The 25,317-nt window shown below is 47.4% G+C and overlaps 1 protein-coding gene across 2 annotated transcripts; it reads left to right on the plus strand.

The window, feature by feature from the left end:
* Positions 1 to 1,558: 1,558 nt before the first annotated feature.
* Positions 1,559 to 25,317, plus strand: ZNF783 (zinc finger family member 783). Of its 2 annotated transcripts, XM_030826073.1 has the most exons (6): positions 1,559 to 1,745; positions 5,056 to 5,451; positions 5,540 to 5,666; positions 5,819 to 5,944; positions 21,867 to 21,995; positions 24,335 to 25,317. In XM_030826073.1, the coding sequence occupies exons 1-6, from the start codon at positions 1,722 to 1,724 to the stop codon at positions 25,171 to 25,173; spliced, it is 1,641 nt and encodes a 546-aa protein (XP_030681933.1). In that variant the 5' UTR covers positions 1,559 to 1,721; the 3' UTR covers positions 25,174 to 25,317. The 2 variants fall into 2 exon arrangements, with proteins under 2 accessions (XP_030681933.1, XP_030681934.1); XM_030826074.1 differs by lacking the exon at positions 5,819 to 5,944.

Genomic DNA, 25,317 nt, shown 5'->3' on the forward strand with positions numbered 1-25,317 from the left:
TGTTGCCCAGGCTGGAGTGCAATGGCATGATCTCAGCTCACTGCAACCTCTGCCTCCTGGATTCAAGCGATTATCCTGCCTCAGCCTCCAGAGTACCTCACCACCACACCCAGCTAATTTTTTGTATTCTTAGTAGAGATGGGGTTTCATCATGTTGGCCAGGCTGGTCTCGAACTCCTGACCTGAGATGATCCATCTGCCTCAGCCTCCCAAAGTGCTGGGATTACAGGCATGAGCCACGGCTCCTGGCCCATTTTCCTGACCCTTTCTGTTTGCACTGGGCCTTAACTGTTATTCTATGATGTCACCATTTACAGGTATTTTATAATCCTGAATAGATTGGACTGATCCCTGATAAGATCCTAGGGATGCTCTTAATGTCTTTAGTGCATATTTGCAGTTTGTGTCTTAGGTTGGGATAGTTCAACAAGAATTTCCAAAATGAATAATGCCAAATATTTATTTGATTTGTTACCTTAAAGTAACACGTCCTAACCTTTCCGCAAATTCTAGGGGTGCACCTTACTTAGGGTATCAGGTTGTGTTTTTTCTGATAGTTGACCACGCTTTTGCTTGGCTCAAATATTTGTGAAAATAACCTCTCACCCTCCCCCCCCCCAAAAAAAGAAAAAACTAAAAACCAAAACCAAAAAACCCCAAACAAACCCAAACACAGAAAGAAACAAAACTGCAGATTTCTAGCGGGAAGAGTTTGCCAGCTTGTTGGACACAGACTGTGAGATGAGTGGGAAATGCAGAAAAGACAGAAAACAAAGCTTCAACTGCATACAGCACGTTTAGTTCAATATGCCTCAGCACAGGCCGAGGAAAATGGGTCCTGCGGTTTATTCAAGATGCCTCGGGGCCTAAATGAGGGATGGACTGATTCACACTTGCTGTGATCTCAGCCTGGACCAAAGCTATAGAAGGGTCCTCGTGGGTGGCTGAGGACTTTCACCAGGCGGGCCCGGGAGGAGGAAGAGACCCCCAGAGTCCCCAGGAGGGGAGGGCAGGCTTAGGAAAAAAAAAAAAATCCTACAATCTTCACGTTCTGTCAAATTTAAGAGAGACTTTAAATCGTTCATCTAAGTTTCCCTGGCTTCTCCCTGGGTACACACGTATCCTTTTTACTTTCCCCAACTCAGTTCTGTGGTGCGTGGGAGGCGCTGCAACAGAGTCTCGGTCCGGACTGGAGCCCCGGCGAGGGCCGCCCCCGCTCCCCACGCAGCTTTCCCTCGCGAGGTTTCGCACTTTCCAGTGCGGTTCCTTCCCCCAGCCCTCCCGGCTCCCGCGTGGGACGCAGAGAGAGGTTGGGCGCCGCCTTGGCCCGGGAGTGGTTTACGCCTGATGCAGCCCGGCTGGAGGCCGTGGCACGCCCGCCCTGGCGTCAACTCCCGCGCCCCGCGTGAGGGTGGGTGGGCGCGCCTGGGTCCCGGACGCCGCGGGCGCTGAAGGCCTCGGGCGGGCGCGGGGCGGCGGCCGCGGGCGTGCGGTCCTACGGGCTGCAGGGGGCGCTGTGCGCGTCCTCAAGCTCGGCCGCCGAGTGCAGCTCTTTTTTAAAGGGCCAGCGGGGCACGTGGCTCGGGACGCAGTTCGCGGCCGCTCGGCAGTAGGTCCCAGGTTAGGCGGGTCCCGCTCCGCTTCCGCCGTCGCCGCCGCGCCGCCCCAGGCCCGACAGGCCGGGTCCAGGGACTGCAACCCAGCGAGGGACGCGGGCAGCCATGGCCGAAGCGGCGCCTGCCCTGGTAAGCGCCCTCGGCCCCGCGGACGCCCAGAAGGCCCAGGCCGCCGCCGCGTGAGCCCGCGCGAGGGACTCTGGCCGCGCGGGGCCACCGGGTGAGAGGGCCTTGCGCGCAGCCCCCACGCTCGTTTCCCCCGGCCCATCGCCCGGCCCGCGTCGAAGGCATTGACCGGGCGGCCCAAATGCCAGGCCCGGCGGGCGGGGCCCCGACGTCAGCGACTGACATTCGGCCCATCCGCGGCCTCTGCCAGGCCGGGCCCCAGAGTCACGCTCGGCGACGAGGAGGCGCGCCTTAGAAGCATTGTCCCATTTGAGGCCTCGCGGCCCCCCCACAGCAGGCTGGGCGGGCAGGGGCCGCCAGCCCCACGGGACAGTAGCGGAGGCTGACATGGGAAGGGACAGGCCCAGGATCACGCATCTATTAGAGGCGGGAGCCTCACACCGGGGCAGGGATTTTGGAATTAGACACTTTAAAACGTCTCATATTCTACTTTTGCCAAAGAGAAAGATTGTGTCGTTTACAAGAGAGATTGCAGATTTTATTTAATTTTTTTTTTTTGAGAGGGAGTCTCGCTCTGTTGTGCATGCTGGAGTGCACTGGCACGATCTCGGCTCACTGTAAGCTCCGCCTCCCGGCTTCAAGGGATTCTCCTGCCTCAGCCTCCCAAGTAGCTGGGACTACAGGCGCCTGCTACCACGCCTGGCTAATTTTTCTATTTTTGGTAGAGACTGGGTTTCACTAGTTGGCCAGGCTGGTCTCGAACCCCTGACCTCGTGATCTGCCCGTTCCGGCCTCCCAAAGTGCTGGGATTATAGACGAGAGCCACCACGCCCGGCCATTTTAAAATTTTTTAATTAAAAAATTTTATGTGTGTGTGTGTGTGTATATATATTTATTTATTTATTTATTTATTTTTAGACAGGGTCTCACTCTCACCCAGGGTGGAGTGTAGTGGCGGGATCTCATCTCACTGCAACCTCTGCCTCTGCCTCCTGGGTTCAAGATATTCTCCTGCCTCAGCCTCCCAATCCCAAGTAGCTGGGATTACAGGCGCAGGTGCCTGTCTCATTTATATCTATCTCACTGTCTATCTATCTGTCCAGATATGTATCTATATGAATAAGTTTATTCATAAGAATAAACTGTATTTATAAGTATTCCTATACAGAATTTTTCTCCTGGAGAAGGAAGAACCACATCAGTCTTTTCTTCATCTTCATCGTACATTTACTATGATAGGTGTTCAGTAATTGTTATTGAATGAATGAAGCAATTATAGATTACTAGTGCTAAGGAGGAAGGGGCAGTGAAAGTCTCTAGGATGCGTTGTCTAAGCTAGAATCTTAAAGACGAGAGAGACCCAGGCATACAGAGGATGCATATTGAGAGCTGATGTGAAGTTGGAGGAGGGCCGGGTGGGTCCTTGGAATCCACAGGAAGCTGGCATGGCTGGAGCACGGCAGGAACGGGATGGCTCAAGGTCAAGAGAGTTCGGCTGGGCCATGAAGAAGTCTAGATCTTATGCCAGGTACACTGGGAAGCTATCGAAGAGTTTTAAGCAGGGGACTGAAATGATCTATTTGTGTTTTTAAAAGATTACCAGGCCAGGAGCGGTGACTCACTGACTCACTCCTGTACTCCCAGCACTTCGGGAGGCTGAGGCGGGTGGATCACAAGGTCAGGAGTTTCAGACCAGCCTTGCCAATATGGTGAAAGCCTGTCTCTACTGAAAATACAAAAATCAGCTGGGTGTGGTGGGCATCTGTAGTCCTAGCTACTCGGGAGGCTGAGGCAGGAGAATTGCTTGAGCTTGGGAGGTGGAGGTTGCAGTGAGCCGAGATTGCGCCACTGTACCCCAGCCTGGGCGACAGAGCAAGACTGTGTCTCAAAAAAAAAACAAAAAAAAGATTAACAATTATTCTGTGGAAAGTGTATTGTTGGGGAGAAGGCTGGAAGTAGGGGAGATGGCTGGAACTGGCGGAGAAGGCTGGAAGTGGGGAAATCAGGTGGGCAGGACCGCAGTGGCCCAGGCCAAGCAAGGTGATGGGAACTTGGACTGGGCACTGGCAGTGGAGAAGGAGAAACATGGATGGATTTGAGGTAATTTTGGAAGTTAGGACCTGATGGTGATTTAACCATGAAGGATGAATGAAATTGAGGAGTGAGATATTGATTTGTCTCTCCAACAAGGCTTTTAGCAGCAACCAACCAGGACTGTGCCCATTGCACATGCACAGTGAGAGATTGTGAATCAGATACCAGGGTAAGCTGAGGCACTTGAGAAGCTTTTTCCAAGGCACTGAAGGACAACGGAATAAAAGAGGTGGAGGTTAAAAAAAGGCCATATGAACTATTTATACCATATCCCTGAGCCGGAACCATCACCATAATCGCTGTCATTGTCTCAGTCTGCTCAGGCTGCCTCACTTGGTTCCCGGCAGGGCTCTTTTCCTGGTTTGCAGACGGCTGCCTTCTCCTTGTATCCTTACATGGCATACAGCAAGATCATCTCCCTTGTGTCTCCTCTTACAAGGGCACTAATCCTATTTATGAGGGCTCTGCCTTCATGGCCTAATTGCCTCCCAGAAGCTCCACCTCCAAATACCACATATTGGGGATTAATGCTTCAGCAGATGGATATTGAGGGAGACACAAACATTCATTCCATAGCAGTCATCGTCATCTTAGCCCTGCAACATGGGGCTCATGTTTATTATCCGTGCTGTGCTACCCGTTGTACTAAGTGCTTTGTACACAGATTTTTCTTAATTCTGTCAGTGCTATTGTATAGGTACTATTGTTATCTCCATTTTCTAGATAGGGAAGGGAAGTTGGAAGCTGTTGAAAACACCTTGCCCACAGTTGGCCAGCTTGTGAGTGGCAGAGCTGAGTTGCACCTGGGCTGTCCACTGGAGAGTCATGTTCTCTGTGCCACAAAGCCTTGTCCCTTCATTTTTAGAAGAGGAGACCGAGACCCAAGAAAGGGAGTCACTCGTTTGAGGCTGCACGTGGTTGCTCAAGCCTGTGGGGCATGCCCTGTCTCCATAGCTAGTGTATAGGACAGGAGCTGGGGCTGTTTTTTTTTTCCACTTTCCCACTTGCTGACACGTTGGTCCACCACTATCTCTTGTATCAGTTAGGCTGGATTCCTAACTGATACCCTAGCCTCTCCGTCTCCCCCCAGTCTGCTGCTAACTCAGGAGCCCAGATGGGACTTTACCATGGCAGGTGTCATTTCTGAAGTGTGTTTTTGAGGTGGAAGTTTTGATTGTGTAATTCTCATAACATCTCTCTTTTCTCTTCTTGTGAGCAGGCCCCAGAGACAGACAAGCACACAGAGGACCAGAGTCCTTCGGCACCCTTGCCCCAGCCAGCTGCTGAGAAGAACTCGTACCTCTACTCCACGGAAATCACACTGTGGACGGTGGTGGCCGCCATTCAGGCCTTGGAGAAGAAGGTGGATTCCTGCCTGACCCGCTTGCTGACTCTGGAGGGGCGCACAGGGACAGCTGAGAAGAAGCTGGCCGACTGCGAGAAGACAGCTGTGGAGTTCGGGAACCAGCTGGAGGGCAAGTGGGCCGTGCTGGGGACCCTGCTGCAGGAGTACGGGCTGCTGCAGAGGCGGCTGGAAAACGTGGAGAACCTGCTGCGCAACAGGAACTTCTGGATCCTGCGGCTGCCCCCGGGCAGCAAGGGGGAGGCCCCCAAGGTAGCACCGGGACACCCTGGGGTGGGGGAGCTCGAGGGGCTGAGCCTGTGAACATGTGGGTGAGTGAGTGCGACACTTATGGTTCCAGGTGCCTGTGACCTTCGATGATGTGGCCGTGTATTTCTCTGAGCTGGAGTGGGGCAAGCTGGAGGACTGGCAGAAGGAGCTCTATAAGCACGTGATGAGGGGCAACTATGAGACGCTGGTCTCCCTGGGTAAGGCCATGGAGGGAGGATCTGGGCCTCTGTCCACAGGTTGTCTGTGGACAGTCTGTGTCTTTGCTTTGGCTTTTGATACTTTGGGCATCTCTGCATCTCTGTGGGCATCTGGGGGTCCAGCTCTTCCTCATTTCTTGTTCTGTGCACAGATTATGCCATCTCCAAACCGGACATCCTCACCCGGTTAGAGAGGGGAGAGGAGCCTTGTCCTGACCGGTGGGGCCAGGAGAAGGGGAATGAAGTACAGGTGGGGCATCCAAGGATGTTGGACACTGGTAAGTATAGGAGCAAGATGTAGGGGGGTGGGGCACCAGGGGCTAGCTGCAAAATCGCCTACCCTCTCGGGCTTCCCAGACAATCGGGGAGGGCAGGAAGGGAGCATAGACCATTAACCCAAAGTGGGACCACTCTGTACAAGGCCACCCTGGGCAGGAGTGGGTGGCAGGCTTAGAGCCATAGGGTTTCTATATCCGTTGGAGATGGACCATCACACTCACGTTACGTGGTTGTGATGACCGAATGGTAAATGTTAAGCATGTACATACTGATCACTTTATAATAGTGGGGACTGGCCGGGCGCAGTGGCTCATGCCTGTAATCCCAGCATTTTGGGAGGCTGAGGTGGGCGGATCATGAGGTCAGAAGATCGAGACCATCCTGCTTAACATGGTGAAACCCCGTCTCTAGTAAAAATACAAATAATTAGCCGGGTGTGGTGGCAGGTGCCTGTAGTCCCAGCTACTCGGGAGGCTGAGGCAGGAGAATGGTGAGAACCTGGGAGGCGGAGCTTGCAGTGAGCCGAGATTGCGCCACTGTGCTCTAGCCTGGGTGACAGAGCAAGACTTCGTCTAAAAAAAAAAAATAATGGGGACTTATTAATAGTAATAACCTCCACCAGCAGCACTGCTGCCTCCTGGCATCTTCAGGTGTGTCCATGTCCCCGCTATTGCTTGTGCCCCCCGTTGCAGTCCCACAACCCCAGCCTGTGGCAGGAAGGCCTGTCATGTGCTGGCTCCTATTTGTGTACGTGGCCTTTGGTAGGAGGGCCAGGCATGCCCTGTCCTTGTAGCTGGTACATAGGACAGTGGTTCCAAAGGGGACTGCACATCACAATCCTCTGGGGGGCTTTTTTTTTTTTTCAATTAAATTTTAATAAAGTGGAATAGCACAGTGAATCTCCAAATGATCGTCACCCAAACTCAACACTCTGCTGGGTTTTGCCACATTCGCTTCATCCATCTGTTTTTTCCCTTTTCCTGAACAATGACCACAATACCATGGTCACACCCACAGAATATCAGAATATCATCTAATACCATCTAATACCTACCTTTGTTTTGTTTTCCCCAGTTGTCTCAAAAACGTTTTCTATAGGTCTTTGGATCCTAATTGTAATATACTCTAGTCCACATTTTACATTTGGTTTATGTCTCTGAAGTATGTAAAAAAAACTTGTGAAAATCCCCCCAGTCTTTTTCAACAGCGTTATAGAGATACAATTCATATGCTATATAATTCACCTGTTAAAGTGTACAATTGAGTACTTTTTTAAAAAATTTCAACTTTTAATTTGGATATAGGCATACACCTGCGGGTTTGTTACATGGGTATATTGTGCGCAGGTAGTGAGCATAGTACCCAAGTTTTTCCAATCCATTCTCCCCTCTTTCCCTTCCCCCTGTACTCCACAGTGTCTGTTTTTGCCAGGTTATGTCAATGTGTGCTCATTGTTTAGGTCCCAGTTATAAGTGAGAACATGCAATATTTGGTTTTCTGTTCTTGCATTAGTTCACTTAGGATTATGGCCTTCAGCTTCATGTTACTGCAAAGGACATGATTTCATTCATTTTTATGGCTATGTAGTATTTCATGGTGTAGATGTACCACATTTTCTTTATTCAGTCCACCACTGATGGACACCCAGGTTGATTCCATGTCTTTGCTATTGTGAATAACATTGTGATGAACATAGGTGTGCATGTATATTTTTGGTATAATGATCTATTTTCCTTTGGGTATATACCCAGTAACAAGATTGCTGGGTCAAATGGTAGCTCTGTTCTAAGTCCCTTGAGAAATCTTCAAACTGCTTTCCACAGTGGCCGAACTAACTTACATTCCCATCAACAGTGTATAGGCATTCCCTTTTCTCTGCAGCCTCGCCAGCATCTGATGGTTTTTTTTTTTTTTTTGAGGTGGAGTCTCGCTTTGTCTCCCAGGCTGGAGTGCAGTGGCGCAATCTCCTCTCACTGCAAGCTCTGCCTCCCGGGTTCACGCCATTCTCCTGCCTCAGCCTCCCGAGTAGCTGGGACTACAGGTGCCTGCCACCGGGCCCAGCTAATTTTTTGTATTTTTAGTAGAGACAGGGTTTCACCGTGCTAGCCAGGATGGTCTCGATCTCCTGACCTCGTGATCCACCCGCGTCGGCCTCCCAAAGTGCTGGGATTACAGGCGTGAGCCACCACGCCTGGCCTATCTGATGGTTTTTGAGTTGTTAATAATCGCCATTCTGACTGGTGTGAGATGGTATCTCATTATGGTTTTGATTTACATTTCTCTGATGATTAGTGATGGTGAGCATTTTTTCATGTCTGTTGGCTGCTTGCATGTCTTCTTTTAAGAAATGTCTGTTCATGTCCTTTGCTCATTTTTTGCTTGTTGATTTAAGTTCCTTATAGATGCTGGATGTTAGACCTTTGTCAGATGCATAGTTTCCAGATATTTTCTCCCATTCTGTAGGTTGTCAGTTTACTCTGTTGGTAGTTTCTTTTGCTGTGCAGAAGCTCTTTAGTTTAATTAGGTCCCACTTGTCAATTTTTGTTTTTGTTGCAGTTGCTTTGAGGACTTAGCCAAAAATTCTTTGCCAAGGGCAGTATCAAGGAGGGATTTCCTAGGTTTTATTCTAGAATTTTTATAATTTGAGGTCTTACATTTAAATCTTTAATCCATCTTGAGTTACTTTTTGTATATGGTGAAAGGTAGGGGTCTAGCTTCATTCTTCTGCACATGTCTACCTAGTTACCCCGGCAACATTTATTGAATAGGGAGTCTTTTCACCATTGCTTTTTTTTTTTAGTCACACTACAGGTGCACGTCACCATATCCGGCTAATTTTTGTATTTTTTTGTAAAGACAGAGTTTCACTATATTGCCCAGGCTGGTCTCAAACTCCTGGGCTCAAGCAGTCCACCTACTTTGGCCTCCCAAAATGCTAGTCAGCTTTTTTAGTTACCCTGAAATTCAGTCTGCACTGAAAAGGCAGAATGGATGCTTAATTCTTTCCTTTATCAGTTTCAGAATGAATGAAGAGAGAGAGCTGCCTTAGTAGCCTCCAAAAGTGACCCTTGACTTGGGCTTCTTTTTTTTCCTGAGTGTTATTGTGACTTCACAGGTGGTTGGATATTTCATATGTGCTAGGCCTTTGTAGCCATGATTTTCCTGCTTAAACTGTCCCATCTTTAGCTAATGGGAGCCTCTTTTTTAAGTTGGCCCATAGGTTATTCTGATGTGACCTCAGTGGCTTTCAGACACCACAAGATGTGCCAGATTTATGTGTGTGTTTCTTGCTCCAGACCTGGAATCAAAATGTCTCTGGATTTTTTATTTCTTTTGGTGAGGAGTGGTATTTAGAGATTACAATGTGAGTGTTAATTGTTGCTGATTTTTGGCACTACTTCTAGGCCTGTTCAGAAAATACATATTTTTGGAAAGAAAAAAGAAATCATGAGTTTATACATGGATATTTCTAATTCAAATTTAATGTTCTTTTTTTTTTTTTTTTTTTTTTTTTTTTGAGACGGAGTCTTGCTCTATCGCCCAGGCTGGAGTGCAGTGGCACGACCTTGTCTCACTGTAATCCCTGACTCCTGGGTTCAAATGATTTTCGAGCCTCAGCCTCTGGAGTAGCTGGGACCACAGGTGTGCGCCACCACGCCTGGCTAATTTTTGTATTAGCAGAGGCAGGGTTTCATCATGTTGGCCAGGCTGGTCTCTAACTCCTGACCTCAAGTGATCCACCCTCCTCAACCTCCCAAAGTGTTGAGATTACATATGAGCCACTGTGCCTGGCCCCAATGTATCTTTGAGATGTAATCCTGGAAGTTGGATTTCTGGGTCAAAAGGTAAATGAATATGTTATTTGGGGAGAATTTATCTCCAAATTCCCCTCCATAGGGCTCGTATCATTTGCATTCTAGTCTGTGTTGTGAAAAAGGTTCTCTTGCCAACAGAGGATGTGGGCAAACTTGTAGGATTCTTTTCAGTCTAATAGTAAGAAGTGTGTCAGTGTAGTTTTAATGGCACCTCTCTTACTGAGTGTGGATGAGTTTTTTTTTTTCCTTTAGAACTCTTTCTATTTTAATCTCTAATTTTTATGGGTACATAGTAGGTGTACATATTTATGGGGTACATGAGATATTTTGATACAGGCATACAATGTGTAATAATGACATCAGGGTAAATGGGATATTCATTACCTCAAGCATTTATTATTTATTTGTGTTATAAACATTCCAATTATACTCTTTTAGTTATTATAAAATTACAATTAAATTATTGTTGACTGTAGTCACCCTGTTATGCTGTCACATACTAGATCTTATTCATTCTATTTAAGTATATTTTTTACCCGTTAACCATCTCTACTTCCCCCCTCGCACCTTCCCCCAACCCTTCCCAGCCTTCGGTAACCATCATTCAACTTCTCTGTCTCCATGAGTTCAATTGTTTTACTATTTAGCTCCCACAAATGAATGAGAGCCTGCAAAGTTTGTCTTTCTGTGCCTGGCTTATTTCACTTAACATAATGTCCTCCAGTTCCACCCATGCTGTTGCAAATGACAGGATCTCATTCTTTTTTTATAGCAGAATATTACTCTATTGTGTATATGCACCACATTTTCTCTGTCCATTTGTCTGTTGATGGACACTTAGGCTGATTCCAAATCTTGACTATTGTGAATAATGCTGCAATAAACATGGGAGTGCAGATACCTCTTTGATACACTGATTTCCTTTCTTTTGGGTATATACTTAGCAATGGGGTTTCTGGGTCATGTGGTAATTCTGCTTTTAGTTTTTCTGAAGCACCTCTATACTGTTCTCCATAGTGGTTGCACTAATTTACATTCCCACCAACAGTGTATGAGGGTTTCCTTTTCTCCACATCCTCGCCAGCATGTGTTATTGCCTGTCTTTTGGATAAAAGACATCTTAACTGGGATGAGATGATATGTCATTGTAGTTTTGATTTGCATTTCTCTGATGATCGATTATGTTGAGCACCTTTTCATATACCTGTTTGCCATTTGTACTTTTTTTTTTTTTGAGGCAGGGTCTCACTCTGTTGCCCAGATGTGACAGGAGTGCAGTGGCACAATCAGAGCTCACTGCAACCCAATCTCCTGGGTTCAACCCATTCTCCCACCTCAGCCTCCAAGTAGCTGGGACTAGAGGCATGTGTCACCACGCCCAGCTAAGTTTTGTATTTCTTGTAGAGATGGAGTTTTGCCATGTTGTCTGGGCTGGTCTTGAACTCCTGGACTCGAGCAATCATCCTGTCGCAGCCTTCCAAAGCACTGAGATTACAGGCATGGGCCACCATGCCCAAGCTGGTCTTTTGAGAAATATCTATTCAGATCTTTTGCCCATTTTTAATCAGATTATTTTTTAATTTGGTTATTAGATTTTTTCCTATAGATTTGTTTGAGCCCCTTAGATATTATGGTGATGAATCCCTTGCCAGATGAATAGTTTGCGAATATTTTTTCCCATTCTGTGGGGTGTCTTTTCACTTTGTTGATTGATTCCTTTGCTGTGCAGAAGATTTTTAACTTGGTGTGATCCCATTTGTTCATTTTTTGCTGTGGTTGTCTGTGCTTTAGGGTATTACTCAAATCTTTCCCTAGACCAATGTCCTGGAGAGTTTCCCGAATGTTTTCTTGTAGTAGTTTGATAGTTTGAGGTCTTATATTTAAGTTTTTAATCTATTTTGATTTGATTTTTGTATATGATGAGAGATAGGAGTTTAGTTTTATTTTTCTGCGTATGGATATTCAGTTTTCCTGGCACCATTTATTGAAATAACTGTCCTTATTCCAATATATGTTCTTTTTTTTTCTTTTCTTTTCTTTTTTGAGATGGAGTTTCACTCTGTCACCCAGGCTGGAATGTGGTGGCACAATCTTGGCTTGCTGCAACCTCCGCCTCGTGGGTTCAAGCAATTCTTCTGTCTCAGCCTCATGAGTAGCTGGGACTACAGACGCCTGCCACCACTCCCCGGCTAATTTTTGTATTTTTAGTAGAGACAGGGTTTCACCATATTGGTCAGGTTGGTTTTGAACTGCTGACCTCAGGTGATCCACCCACCTTGGCCTCCCAAAGTGTTGGGATTACAGGTGTGAGCCACTGCACCTGGCCTAATATGTGTTCTTGACACCTTTGTCAAAAATGAGTTCGCTGTAGATGTATGGGTTTATTTCTGGGTTCCCTCTTCTATTCTATTGTTCTATTTGTCTGTTTTTATGCCATTACCATGCTGTTTTGGTTACCGTAGATCTGTAGTATAATTTGAAGTCAGGTAATAGATTCCTCCAGTTTTGTTCCTTTTGCTTAGGATGGCTTTGGCTATTTCAGGTTTTTCATGGTTCTGTATAAACTTTAGGATTATTTTTTCTGTGAAGAATGTCTTTGATATTTTGATAGGAATTGCATTGAGTCTGTAGATTGCTTTGTGTAGTGTTGACATTATAACTAATTCATTCTTCTAATCTATGAACATGGAATATCTTTCCATTTTTTGGTGTCCTCTTCAATTTCTTGCATTAATGTTTCATAATTTTCATTCTAGACACTTTCACTTCTTTTGTTAAGTTTTTTCCTAGGTATTTTATATTATTTATAGCTATTGTAAATGGGGTTATTTTCTTGATTTCTTTTTCAGATTGCTCACTGTTGGCATTTAAAAAGGCTACCGATTTTGTATGTTGATTCTGTATGCTGCAACTTTGCTGAATTTATCAGTTCTAATAGGTTTTTTTGGTGGAGTCTTTAGGTTTTTCTTTTCTTTTTTTCTTTTTTAGACGGAGTTCCGCTCTGTTGCCCAGGCTGGAGTGCAGTGGCGCGATCTTGGCTCACTGCAAGCTCCGCTTCCCAGGTTCACGCCATTCTCCTGCCTCAGCCTCCTGAGTAGCTGGGACTACAGGCGCCCGCGACCACGCCCGGCTAATTTTTTTGTGTTTTTTTTTTAGTAGAGACGGGATTTCACTGTGTTAGCCAGGATGGTCTCGATCTCCTGACCTCAGGTGATCCGCCTGCCTTGGCCTCCCAAAGTGCTGGGGTTACAGGCATGAGCCACCGCGCCTGGCATAGGTTTTTCTAAATATAAAATCATATAGTCTGCAAACAAGGATAATTTAACTTCTTCCTTTCCATTGTGGATGCTCTTTATTTCTTTCTCTTGTCTGCTCTAGCTAGGACTTCCAGGATTATGTTGAATAACAGTGGTGAAATTGCATCCTTATCTTGTTCATCCTTATCTTGTTCCAGATCTTAGAGGAAAGGCTTTCAGTTTTTCCCCTGTTCAATATGATACTGGCTGTGCATCTGTTGTATATGGCTTTTATGGTGTTGAAGTATATTCCTTCTTTACCCATTTTTTGGATTTTTTTAATCATGAAAGTATGTTGAATTTTATCAAATGCTTTTTTAGCATCAATTGAAATGATCCTGTGGTTTTTGTTCTTCGTTCTGTTGGTAAGATGTATCACATTCATTGATTTGCAGAGGTTGAATGATTCTTCCATCCCTGCCTGGGATAAATCCCACTTGGTCATGATGAAAGATCTTTTTAATGTGTTGTTGAATTTGGTTTGCTAGTATTTTGTTGAGGATTTTTGCATCAATGTTCATCAGGATATTGGCCTGTAGCTTTCTTTTTTAGATGTGTCTTTGTTTGGTTTTGGTGTCAGGGTAATACTGGCCTCATAGAATGAGTTTAGAAATATTCTCTCCTCCTTTATTTTTCAGAACAGTTTGAATAGCATTGGTATGAATTCCTCTTTAAGTGTTTGGTAAAATTCAGCAGTGAAGCCATTACGTCCCTGGCTTTTCTTTGCTGGGAGGCTTTTTATTGCGACTTTGATCTCATTACTTGTTATTGGTCTGCTGAGGTTTTGGATTTCTTCATGGTTGAATCTTGGTAGGTTGTATATGTCTAGGAATTTATTAATTTCTTCTAGGTTTTTCAATTTATTGGCATATGGTTGTTCATAATAGTCTCTAATGATCCTTTGAATTTCTGCAGTATTAGTTGTAATATCTCTTTTTTATCTCTGATTTATTTGGGTCCTCTTTTTCTTAGTCTGGCTAAAGATTTGTCGATTTTATCTTTTCAGAAAATCAACTTTTCATTTCATTGGTCTTTTGTATTGTTTTTTGTTTCAATTTTATTTATTTATGTTCTGATCTTTATTGTTTTTCCAGTAATTTGGGGTTTGGTTTGCTCTTACTTTTCTGGTTTTTTAGCATGCATGATTAGGTTGTTTATTTGAAGTTTTTCTACCTCTTTAATAGAGGCACTTACTGCTGTAAACTTTTGTCTTAGTATTGCTTTGCTGTATCTCATAAGTACCATAGGTCAATTTGATATGTCGTGTTTCTATTTTCATTTCTTTTAAAGCATTTCTTTCTTTCTTTCTTCCTCTTTTTTTTTTTTTTTTTTTTTTCAGACAGGGTCTTGCTCTGTTGCCTAGGATGAGTGCAGTGGTGTGATCACAGCTTACTGCAGCTTTGTCCTCCTAGGCTCACGCAATCCTCCTACCTTAGCCTCCCAAATAGCTGGGACTAAAGGTGTGTGCCACCATACCTGGCTAATTTTATATTTTTTTGTAGAGATGGGGTCTTGCTATGTTGCCTAGAGTAGTCTCAAACTCCTGGATGCAAACGGTCCCCCCACCTTGCCCTCCCAAAGCGCTGGAATTACAGGCGTAAGCTAGCCTCAAAAAATTTCTTAATATTCTCCTTAATTTCTTTATTGACCCATTGGCCATTCAGGAACATATTACTTAATTTCCATGTGTTTATATAGTTTCCAAAGTTCCGCTTGTTACTGATTTCTAGCTTTATTCCATTGTAGTCAGAGAAGATACCTGGTATGATTTCAATTTTTTGAATTTTTAAGAACTTGTTTTGTGGCCTAACATACCGTCTGTCCATGAGAATGATCCATGTGCTGAAAAGAAAAAAGTGTATTTTGCAGCCACTGGATGAAATGTTCTGTGAATGTCTTTAGGTTCATTTGGTCTATAGTGCAGATTAAGTCCAATGTTTCTCTGTTGGTTTTCTTTCTGAATGATCTGTCCAGTGCTGAAAGTGGGATGTCAGAGAAGCCAGTTATTATTGTACTGGGATCTGTTTCTCTTTTTAGCTCTAATAGTATTTGCTTTATATATCTAGGCACTCCAGATTGGGTGCGTATATATTTATAATGTTATTAATATATCCTTTTGCTGAATTTATCCCTTTAGCATTATACAGTGAACTTCTTTGTCTCTTTTTATAGTTTCATCTGAAAATCTGTTTGGTCTGATATAAGTCTAGTTACTCCTACTCTTTTTTGGTTTCCGTTTGCATGCAGTAGTTTTTCTATCCCTTTATTTTCAGTGCACATGTGTCTTTATAGGTAAAGTGCATTTCTTTAGGCAACAGATCGTTGGGTCTTGTTTTATTATTTATTCAGACACTCTGTGCCTTTTGATTGGAGTTTAGACCATTTACATTCAATGTTTTTATTGGTAAGTAAGAATTCTCTTCTGCTATTTTGTTATTTGTTTTCTAGATGTTTCACGGTCCTTCCATCCATCTGTCCGTTCATTTTAATTTCTTTTTTATTTTTTGTGTATCTGTTTTAAGTTACCATGAAGTTTGCAGAGAATATCTTATAACCCACTATTTTACACTGATGATAGCTTAACAAGGATTAAAAAGAAACAAACTGCAAAAAAAAAGTAAAAAAAAAAAGCTAATAAAAACTCTAACTACATCCCCCTGCTTTTTAACTTTTTGTTGTTTCTATTTATATCATCTGGTACTGTCTATGTCTTGAAAAGTTGTAGTTTTTAAAAATTGGTTCATTTAGCATGCATGATTTTATTATTGGTCTGGTGAGGTTTTGGATTTCTTCATGGTTGAATCTTGGTAGGTTGTCTATGTCTAGGAATTTATCATTTCTTCTAGGTTTTTCAATTTATTGACATATAGTCCTGGGAGGTGGAGGTTGCAGTGAGCCAAGATCACACCATTGCACTGAGACTCCGTCTCAAAAAAAAAAAAAAAAAAAATTGGTTCATCTAGACTTTCTACTCAAGATATGAGTCGCTTACACAGTACAATTACAGTATTATAATATTCTGTTTGTGTACTTACTATTACCAGTGAGTTTTGTACCTTCAGATTTTTTTTTTAATTGCTTATTAATGTCCTTTTCTTTCTGATTGAAATACTCCCTTTAGCATTTCTTGTAGGACAGGACTGGTGTTGATGAAATCTCTCAGCTTTTGTTTGTCTGAGAAAATCTTCATTTTTCCTTTATGTTTGAAGAATATTTTTGCTGGATATATTATTCTAGGATGAAAGCTTTTTGCCTTCAGCACTTTTATTTTTAGTTTTTTGGAGACAGAGTCCCTCTGTTGCCCAGGCTGGAGTGAAGTGGCACAGTCTTGGCTCACTGCAACCTCTGCCTCCCAGGTTCAAGTGATTCTTGTGCCTCAGCCTTCCAAGTAGCTGTGACTACTGGCGTGTGCCACCACATCTGCCTAATTTTTTGTATTTTTAGTAGAGACGGGATTTTGCTGTATTGGCCAAGCTGGTCTCAAACTCCTGAGCTCTGGCAGTCCGCCCACCTCAGCCTTCCAAAGTGCTAGGATTACAGGCATGCGCCATCACGCCTGGCCCTTCAGGACTTTATGTCATGCCACTCTCCCGGGCGTGGTGGCTCACACCTGTAATCCCAGCACTTTGGGAGGCCGAGGCGGGCGGATCACGAGCTCAGGAGATTGAGACCATCCTGGCTAACACGGTGAAACCCTGTCTCTACTAAAAACACAAAAAATTAGCTGGGCGTGGTGGCGGGCGCCTGCAGTCCCAGCTACTCGGGAGGCTGAGGCAGGAGAATGGCGTGAAACCGGGAGGTGGAGCTTGCAGTGAGCCAAGATCACGCCACTGCACTCCAGCCTGGGCGACAGAGCAAGACTCCATCTCAAAAAAAAAAAAAAAAAAAAAAAAAAAAATATATATATATATATATATGTCATGCCACTCTCTCAAAAACTTGTCAGGTTTCCACTGAAAAGTCTGCTGCTAGACGTATTGGAGCTCTATTGTATGTCATTTGTGTCTTTTCTTTTGCTGCTTTTAGGATCCTTTTTTAATATCCTTGACCTCTGGGAGTCTGATTACTAAATGCCTTGTGGTAGTCTTATTTTGGTTAACTCTGCTTGGTGTTTTCTAACCTTCTTGTACTTGAATATTGGTATATCTTTAGGTTTGGAAAATTCTGTTATCATGTTTGAGTAAAGTTTTTTTTTTTTTTTTGTATACAGAGTTTTGCTCTGTTGCCCAGGCTGGAGTGTGGTGGTGTGATCTCGGCTCACTGCAAACTCTGCTTCCCGGGCTCAGGTGATTCTCCTGCCTCAGTCTCCCAAGTAGCTGGGATTACAGGTGTCCGCCACCGCACCCAGCTAATTTTTGTATTTTTAGTAGAGACGAGGTTTCACCATGTTGGCCAGGCCAGTCTCAAACTCCTGGCCTCAAGTTGATCCACCCGCCTCAGCCTCCCAAAGTGCTGGGATTATAGGCCATTTAAATTTCTTATTCTGTGAATTATTTATGTTTCTTGCTCTAGGAATCTTTTAAAAAATGCATATTTCCTAGGCCCACCCCGAACCTACTGATGAGATTCCCAGGGGTGCTCCCCAGGGGATGCTGCTATACTAGCCTAGTACAAGACTTGGGTTTGGGAACCCCCATTGTAGTGTTCTGAGCCAGGAGTCCCTAAAGAGCCAGATTTGTGTGTGTCTGTGTATGTGACTGAGTCTCACTCTGTTGCCCAGGCTAGAGTGCAGTGGCACAATCTCAGCTCACTGCAACCTCCACCTCCCAGGTTCAAGTGATTCTACTGTCTCAGTCTCTTCAGTAGCTGGAATTACAGGCCATGCCCAGCTAATTTTTGCATTTTTAGTAGAGACAGGGTTTCATCATATTGGCCAGACTGGTCTTGAACTCCTGACTTCAGGTGACCCGTCTGCCTTGGCCTCCTAAAGTGCCGGGATTATAGGTGTGAGCCACTGTACCCAGCCCCCCCCTTTTTTAAATCGCTGTTTATTCAAAATGTATCAGCCCTTTTACTTACAGACAAAATATGAAAGTAAACATTTGTTCTCTTGGACTCCATAACGAAACCTGTATTCAGAATATGTCCACTTTAAAAAGAAATAAAAGATGTGTAGATTATCAAGCTGAAACCTGGGAACTTTGGCAGGTATTGTTTCTGTGAGTCCAGTTTTTTTTTTTTTTTGGAGTCGTAGTTTCTCTCTTGTTGCCCAGGCTAGAGTGCCGTGGCTCGATCTTGGCTCACTGCAACCCCCATCTCCCGGGTTCAAGTGATTCTCCTGCCTCAGCCTCCCAAGTAGCTGGGATTACAGGTGCGTCCCACCATGCTTGGCTAATTTTTTTGTATTTTTAGTAGAGATGGGGTTTTGCCATGTTGGTCAGGCTGGTCTTGAACTCCTGACCTCAAGTGATCCACCTGCCTCAGCCTCCCAAAGTGCTGGGATTACAGGCATGAGCCACTGTGCCCGGCCTATTTTTGGGAGTCCAGTTCTTTCATCCCTCTATGGCCGATGCCTGCCTACTCCGGGCACTGGTTGTTACCACCACGGTCTACTCTTTTTTTTTTTTAATTCCCATTTTACAGATAAACTTTAAAATTTATTATTTATTTATTTTTTGTTCTGAGTGCTATACTCTTGTGTGTCGTCACTTGTAACAGCTGAGCTCATGGCATTTTCTGGGAGACAGTGCTGCTGTCTCTCCTGCCATTCTTTCTTTTTTTTTTTTTTTGAGACGGAGTCTTGCTCTGTCGCCCAGGCTGGAGTACAGTGGCGCAATCTCAGCTCACTGCAAGCTCCGCCTCCCAGGTTCACGCCATTCTCCTGCCTTAGCCTCCCGAGTAGCTAGGACTACAGGCGCCCGCCACCATGCCCGGCTAATTTTTTGTATGTTTAGTAGAGACGGGGTTTCACTGTGTTAGCCAGGATGGTCTCGATCTCCTGACCTCGTGATCCACCTGCCTGCCCTCCCAAAGTGCTGGGATTACAGGCATGAGCCACTGCACCTGGCCCTCTCCTGCCATTCTTTCAAAATCATCTTCAATGAGGTTGCCTTCTTGGCCTGTGCTTCCCTTTATTCATCTGGGGGCACTGGAGGCCAAGGGTCTGCGTGAGGTCTTCACCTGATGGAACTGATGGAAGTGGCATTTTTGGAGAGGCCTGGGACTGCCCCAACTAGGAGCACTGCTGGCTTGCAGGCTGCTTGATCCTGGGGGTGCTGCCCCTTTGCTGTCCCCCAAATCCAACTGCAGCAGAATCTGGCTCTTCTTCCCAATATTTAAAAAATTATTCTTAATTTTTTTTTTTTTTTTTTGGCAGGGTCTTGCTCTGTCGCTCAGGCTGGAGTGGTGCAATCATAGCTTACTGCAGCCTCAACTTCCTGGGCTCAAGTGATCCTCCCACCTCAGCCCCCTGAGTATCTGGAACTACAGGCATATGCCACCACACCCAGCTCATTTTTATATTTTTTTGTAGAGGCAGGGTTTCACCATGTTGCCTATACTGGTCTCAAACTCCTGAGCTCAACCAATTCTCCCACCTTGGCCTCCCCAAGTGTTGGGATTACAGGCATGAGCCACTGCGCCCAGCCTTATTTTCAATTCTTAGTGGCTCATGAACAGTCAGGATTCATATTTTCACTTGGACCGTTCTGTTTCTCATTCTTTTCTGAGGCTTCATCTTGCTCAGTCACCACCTTGTGATGCTTGGGGCTGTTTAGTAGGATGGATGAGTGTTTCTCTTTGTTGTAGGAAGGATCCAAAGATGAAACTTCAGAGGATGATCCATTGAAATTTTAGGATCTGCTGATGAAGCAACCGTCTTTAGGCTTGTCATGAAAGTAACATTTTTAGGGGCAGTGTAACCCGTTGGTTTATAACTCTCCCATACGTAAGGGGAGTCGGTAGCAGTGTTAGCAGGCACAGACTCAATTGGATTATTATTTTTCACCACGATTTTACCTTTTGATAACCTTCTAGCTAGTTTTACCTCTTCTCTTAGAAGAAAACCTCAGTTGAGGTAGAGTGGACAGGACCCCACTTGGGTTACTTTTTATTTATTTATTTATTTATTTATTTATTTATTTGAGACAGGGTCTGGACCCATTGCCCAGGTTGGAATGCAAGTGGCACAATCATGGCTCACTGCAGCCTGATACTCCTGGGCTCAAGCCATCCTCCTGCCTCAGCCTCCCAACTAGTGGGGACTGCAGTCATGTGCCACCACACACACTTGGCTTTTGGTTGTTGTTGTTGTTGTGTTTTTTTCTTTTTTTTTTTTTTTGAGAGGGAGTCTTCACTGTGTCGCCCAGGCTGGAGTGCCAGTGGTGTGATCTCGGCTCACTGCAAGCTCCGCCTGCCGGGTTCACGCCATTCTCCTGCCTCAGCCTCCTGAGTAGCTGGGAGTACAGGCGCCCGCCGCCACGCCCGGCTAATTTTTTGTATTTTTAGTAGAGATGGGGTTTCACCGTGTTAGCCAGGATGGTCTGGATCTCCTGACCTTGTGATCCACCAGCCTTGGCCTCCCAAAGTGCTGGGATTACAGGCGTGAGCCACTGCGCCCGGTCTGGTTGTTCTTTTATCTCTGACAAGGCATTGTTCTCTGGATGCTTAAGTTTAGGAAGATCCAGCGTGGTAAATTCCAACCCAGGTTTGGAGGTAGAGCCACTTTTTCCATGATTCTGGGTTTCTTGTCTGTTCCATTCTGATCTGATGCCCATCCAATTTCAAATTCCTCTTAGCATCAAGTGGACAAACGATGTGAGCCATTTGCTGATTTCATCTCTGATGGCAGCATTCTGTCAGCTCTCTGTCAGCCTTTTGCTCATCATAGTTTTTTTCTCATCATCTTTTTTTGCTTAAAAAATCAGAGCTTTGGCCGGGCGCAGTGGCTCACTCCTGTAATCCCAGCACTTTGGGAGGCCAAGAGGGTGGATCACAAGGTCAGGAGTTCAAGACCAGCCTGGCCAAGATGGTGGAACCCCATCTCTACTTAAAAAATACAAAAATTAGCCGGGCGTGGTGGTGGGCGTCTGTAATCCCTGCTACTCGGGAGGCTGAGGCAGAGAATTGCTTGAACCTGGGAGTCAGAGTTTGCAGTGAGCCAAGATCGCGCCACTGCACTCCAGCCTGGGCGACAGAGTGAGACTCCACCTCAAAAAAAAAAAAAAAACTTCAAAAAAAAAATCAGAGTTTGATTTCTTGTGTGAGAGGACAAGTGCTCATTTCGGGGCTTTACCATTTGAAAGTCTTGCTAACAGCTAGGTTGGTTACGATCACTGTGGGAGGCGGGCACTGATTAAACATGTATATAGACCCGGGTTCTAAGAAGTAGGCATAGGGGTGGAGTTATCTTGAAAGACAACTTCTGAGGGGAAAACCTTGACGCTCCTAACGCCATATCTTCAGTTGTGTTTCTGCCCTGCTTTGGGTCCCTTATGCCATAAGAGCAGCTTGGAGGAGGAGGAGGAGGCCTGACCGTGGGAGGTGGTGACCACCCCACTGGCTGGTGGGACAGGCATGGTGTTTCTCCTTCCTGCCTTAAAATGCCAGATTCTGTCATGACCTGCCTGGTGATCATTACCATGAATTCCTGTCTGCTGAATTCCTGTGCTGCAGTTTCCTTCTCTGGGACATGAGGCTTTAGACTGGAATCTAGCTGCCAGGTATTCAGTGGGGTCCACCTCACTATCATGCCCTGTGCTGGAGCCGAGGCCCCAGGATCGCAGTGACTCTGACTTTCCCCAGAGGGTCCCTGGTCATCTGGTCAGGAGACCTCCATGTTGTGCTCAGTGTCACTGATTTGCATTCTCCAGGCCTCCCTCCATATCCAGAGCACCTCACCAGCCCACTCAGCCCTGCCCAGGAGGAGCTGAAAGAAGGGCAGGCCCCCAAGCAGCAGCAGGACTCAGAAGTGAGAATGACCCCAGCCGGGCCAGAAGCAGGTGAGTGAGGACAGTGAGGCGGCAGGATAAACAGTGTCCCGAGGCAGCACGCGATTACCAAGCGATGGTGCTGAGGAAAAGCACTGGAAGCGTGGGGCTGGGAGAGAGGGCTGGGAGACTGGTTGGGCTGGGCCAGACGGGCTTTCTGGGAAAGAGGCCCCTGTGACAGGCCTAAAAGAAGGTAGGTTTTGGCATTTTCAGTGAGAGAAAACAGTCTGTATAGAGGGGTGGGTTCCTCTGCGTGTTGGGGGCCTGGGCACATGGGTCCGGTGGAGTGAGAGCAGGGGGTAGATGGGTGTGTTGTGCCTCCCCAGGGTTTTTACGAGGGTCCCATCCATGGGGCAGTGTGTGTCCTGTGTCTAGTGCGGCGCCAGCGTGGTGTTTCTCAGCAAACACCCTCTTTCTGAAGACCTACTGGGAACTCTGGCTTTAGTCATCCTTCCAGACTTCTTTGTCTGCTTTTATTTAAAGGCAGTCCCTGCCTGTCCTTTCACAAAAATGTATATCAGGGCATTTAGCGGAACACTTGGCAAACAGTCCAGAGCTCTATTCTCTGTCGAGTGTTCCTCTGCGGGGCTGGCTCCTCCGCCCGGTCCTGCCGCTGACCCGACTTTCAGTCTCTAGTTGCTTTCTCTGCGGTGATTTCTGGGTATCTTCCCCACTGGATCATCCTCCCTTCCCTGGGTTTCTCTTTCCAGCCAGTGTGTAAGTCTGGGCTCTGCTCATGGAGTTGGAGAGATGGGACCCTCTTAGGTGGGAAGGCAATGTTCCTGCCCCATGGCAGACCTGGAACGGTGTCCGGGAGCCTCCCAACCCTCTGTTCTTTTCAGGCTCATCAAGGTGACAGCTGCTGAGGGACAAGTCATTAGCACTGGCCTGCAGGAGTATTGGGGACGTGGCCTTCATAGCTCTTGTCTCACCTCTGAAGCCCTCTGGAGAGAAGCCCTAGGCCTCCTTTCTCTGACAGGGAATTGTGCACGTCCAGGGCTGCTGGGGAGATGGCTGTGCACGCTGCAAGCCACGGGTGTCCTGCAGCCGGTGTTGGGAGAGGCCCTCGCGGAGTCTTTCTCACATGGCCCCCAGCTAGCACCAGCAGTTTATCCTTGATTAAGCCAGAAGGAGAGTCTTTAGATGGGGAGTCTCCAACCTCCCCGACCAGGGACATCCTGCCAGGCATGGGGCCAGGGGAAGAAGGGCGGAGGCACCTGTGGCCGCAGCAGAGCCCCACAGGAGCGTGGGGGCTTTTGGGAGTGGGGTGGGGTTGGGGTTGGGTGGTGGGACCTGGTGAGGGGCTTCCTCCTGAGGGTTCTTTCCCTCCCTCTCCAGCTGCTATCTCCCTGGGGACTGTGGGGACCCAGATCAGTCTGGGGTCCTTCCTGGTCTTTCCGTGTCGTGGTCTGGTCTGGCCTGGCTGGAAAGGCAGTGCATGAAAACCCAGGCATCAGATCCCAGGCATGTGGTCTGATGATGATGGAAAAGCTGTTCACGTGGTCTTGGTGTGGCTGGGCACCCAGCCCCCCATGTCCACAGTCTGTGTCCCTCTGCCTAGAGTCTGTGCTTCCCTGAGAGGGCAGGGTGCCAGGACCCTCCCTCACATTAGGGACCCCTGAGAGCTGGGTGCTGAGACTTGGGGTCTCAGGTCTCCAGCACATTGTTGTGATCACCTGCCACTGCCTTGGTTGTCCTTGTCACTGCTGTCCCAGCAGCTCCTTGGCTCCACCCAACCTGGGAGTTGAGTGAGACTCACACAGACCCAGGCAGGAATCTCAGGTCCCAGTGCCTCCTCTCTGTCACCAGTGAGTGTAGTGGCAGGCAGGTCACGGACGCTCTGTGCGGATTTGTCATGTGGATGAGCAGCTGAGCATGGGTACAGCACTCACCACTTCTAGTCCACAGAGGCCTCTTACGGTGGTCTGGGGGTATCCAGGGCCTCTGGGGCTCATTGTCTTTCACAGATGGTAACTAGTGTCACCAGAACTCTTGGGGGTGGGGTCCTGCCACCCTCTCTGCTGTGCCCAGGGTCTCTGCTTCTGTGTTCCACTCCAGCTGACCCCTGACCTCCGGGCTCCCTGGCTCCTGGCCTTGCAGTTTGATCTCCCCTCCCCTGATGTCCTTAGCTGGACCTCCAGGAATGAGGCAGATGACAACAATCAGGACTGAGTGACCATGCGAGCAGTGCCTGTGTGGCGGGGCTCAGTGAGCAGGACCCCCGCAATGTGCCGTGAGCACTGTGGGAAGACAGGGCCCGGGCTGAGGCTGGAAGCCAGGACTGGGCTGAGTGACCTGGGGGACAGGGTGGTGAGGTCCACTTGGAAACCAACATAGACTCCTTTTGCCAGGTGGTGGTGTGGCCATCAAGACAGAGGCACAGTCCGAAGACGAGATGACTCCTGAGCGGCTCTTTCTGGGGGTGTCCCAAGGCCAGACCGAGTGTAGAATCCCACAAGGGCCCAGGAACAGGCCTGGGGGCCCCAGCCGTCATCAGGCCCAGGGCGTGCCCAGGGTGCGGGCAGGGGAGCCTCGGCCACCGGGGGTCGGCGGGGAGACGCCCCGAGTCCTCTCCCGCCGGCGGCAGCGGGCATTCCCCTGCCCCGACTGCGGGCAGAGCTTCCGCCTGAAGATCAATCTGACGATTCATCAGCGGACCCACGTGGAGGAGGGGCGGCAGGAGGCCCCCGGCCACTCGCCCACCAACTGCAGGGACAGCCAGGCCACGCTGGAGCCGGGGGAGGTGGTAGTGCCCGGCCCTGTCATCCGCTGGCTCCCCGAGGAGCCTGGGGGTTGCCACTCCGTGGCAGGGGGCCGTGCATTGGTGGGGCGGCGGCCTGCAGCCAGCAAGATGTACCACTGCAGCGAGTGCCTGCGCTTCTTCCAGCAGCGCAAGAGCCTGCTGCTGCACCAGCGCCTGCACACCGGCAACGGCCAGGGCTGGCCCGCCTGCCCCTACTGCGGCAAGGCCTTCCGCCGGCCCTCGGACCTCTTCCGGCACCAGCGCATCCACACCGGTGAGCGGCCCTACCAGTGCCCCCAGTGTGGCCGGACCTTCAACCGGAACCACCACCTGGCTGTGCACATGCAGACCCACGCCCGAGGCCAGGCGGGCCCACACTTGCCTGCCACCCCTGCCCGCCACGGGAGCCTGCCCCTGCCCTGGCCCAGCCGGACGGAGGAGGGCTGACCAGGCAGGAGCCCACAGGGGACCCCTGGCGGGGTCTCTCCCCTGTGTCTGACGCGGGTTCTTCCTCTTCCTGGGATGGAGAGAGGTTTGTTGTTTTTACCCATTCAAATGGGAAGCTAGCCGCCCTTCTGGTGACAGTGTGTG

This window comes from Nomascus leucogenys, chromosome 13, assembly GCF_006542625.1.
Source record: "Nomascus leucogenys isolate Asia chromosome 13, Asia_NLE_v1, whole genome shotgun sequence".
Lineage (NCBI taxonomy): Eukaryota > Metazoa > Chordata > Mammalia > Primates > Hylobatidae > Nomascus > Nomascus leucogenys.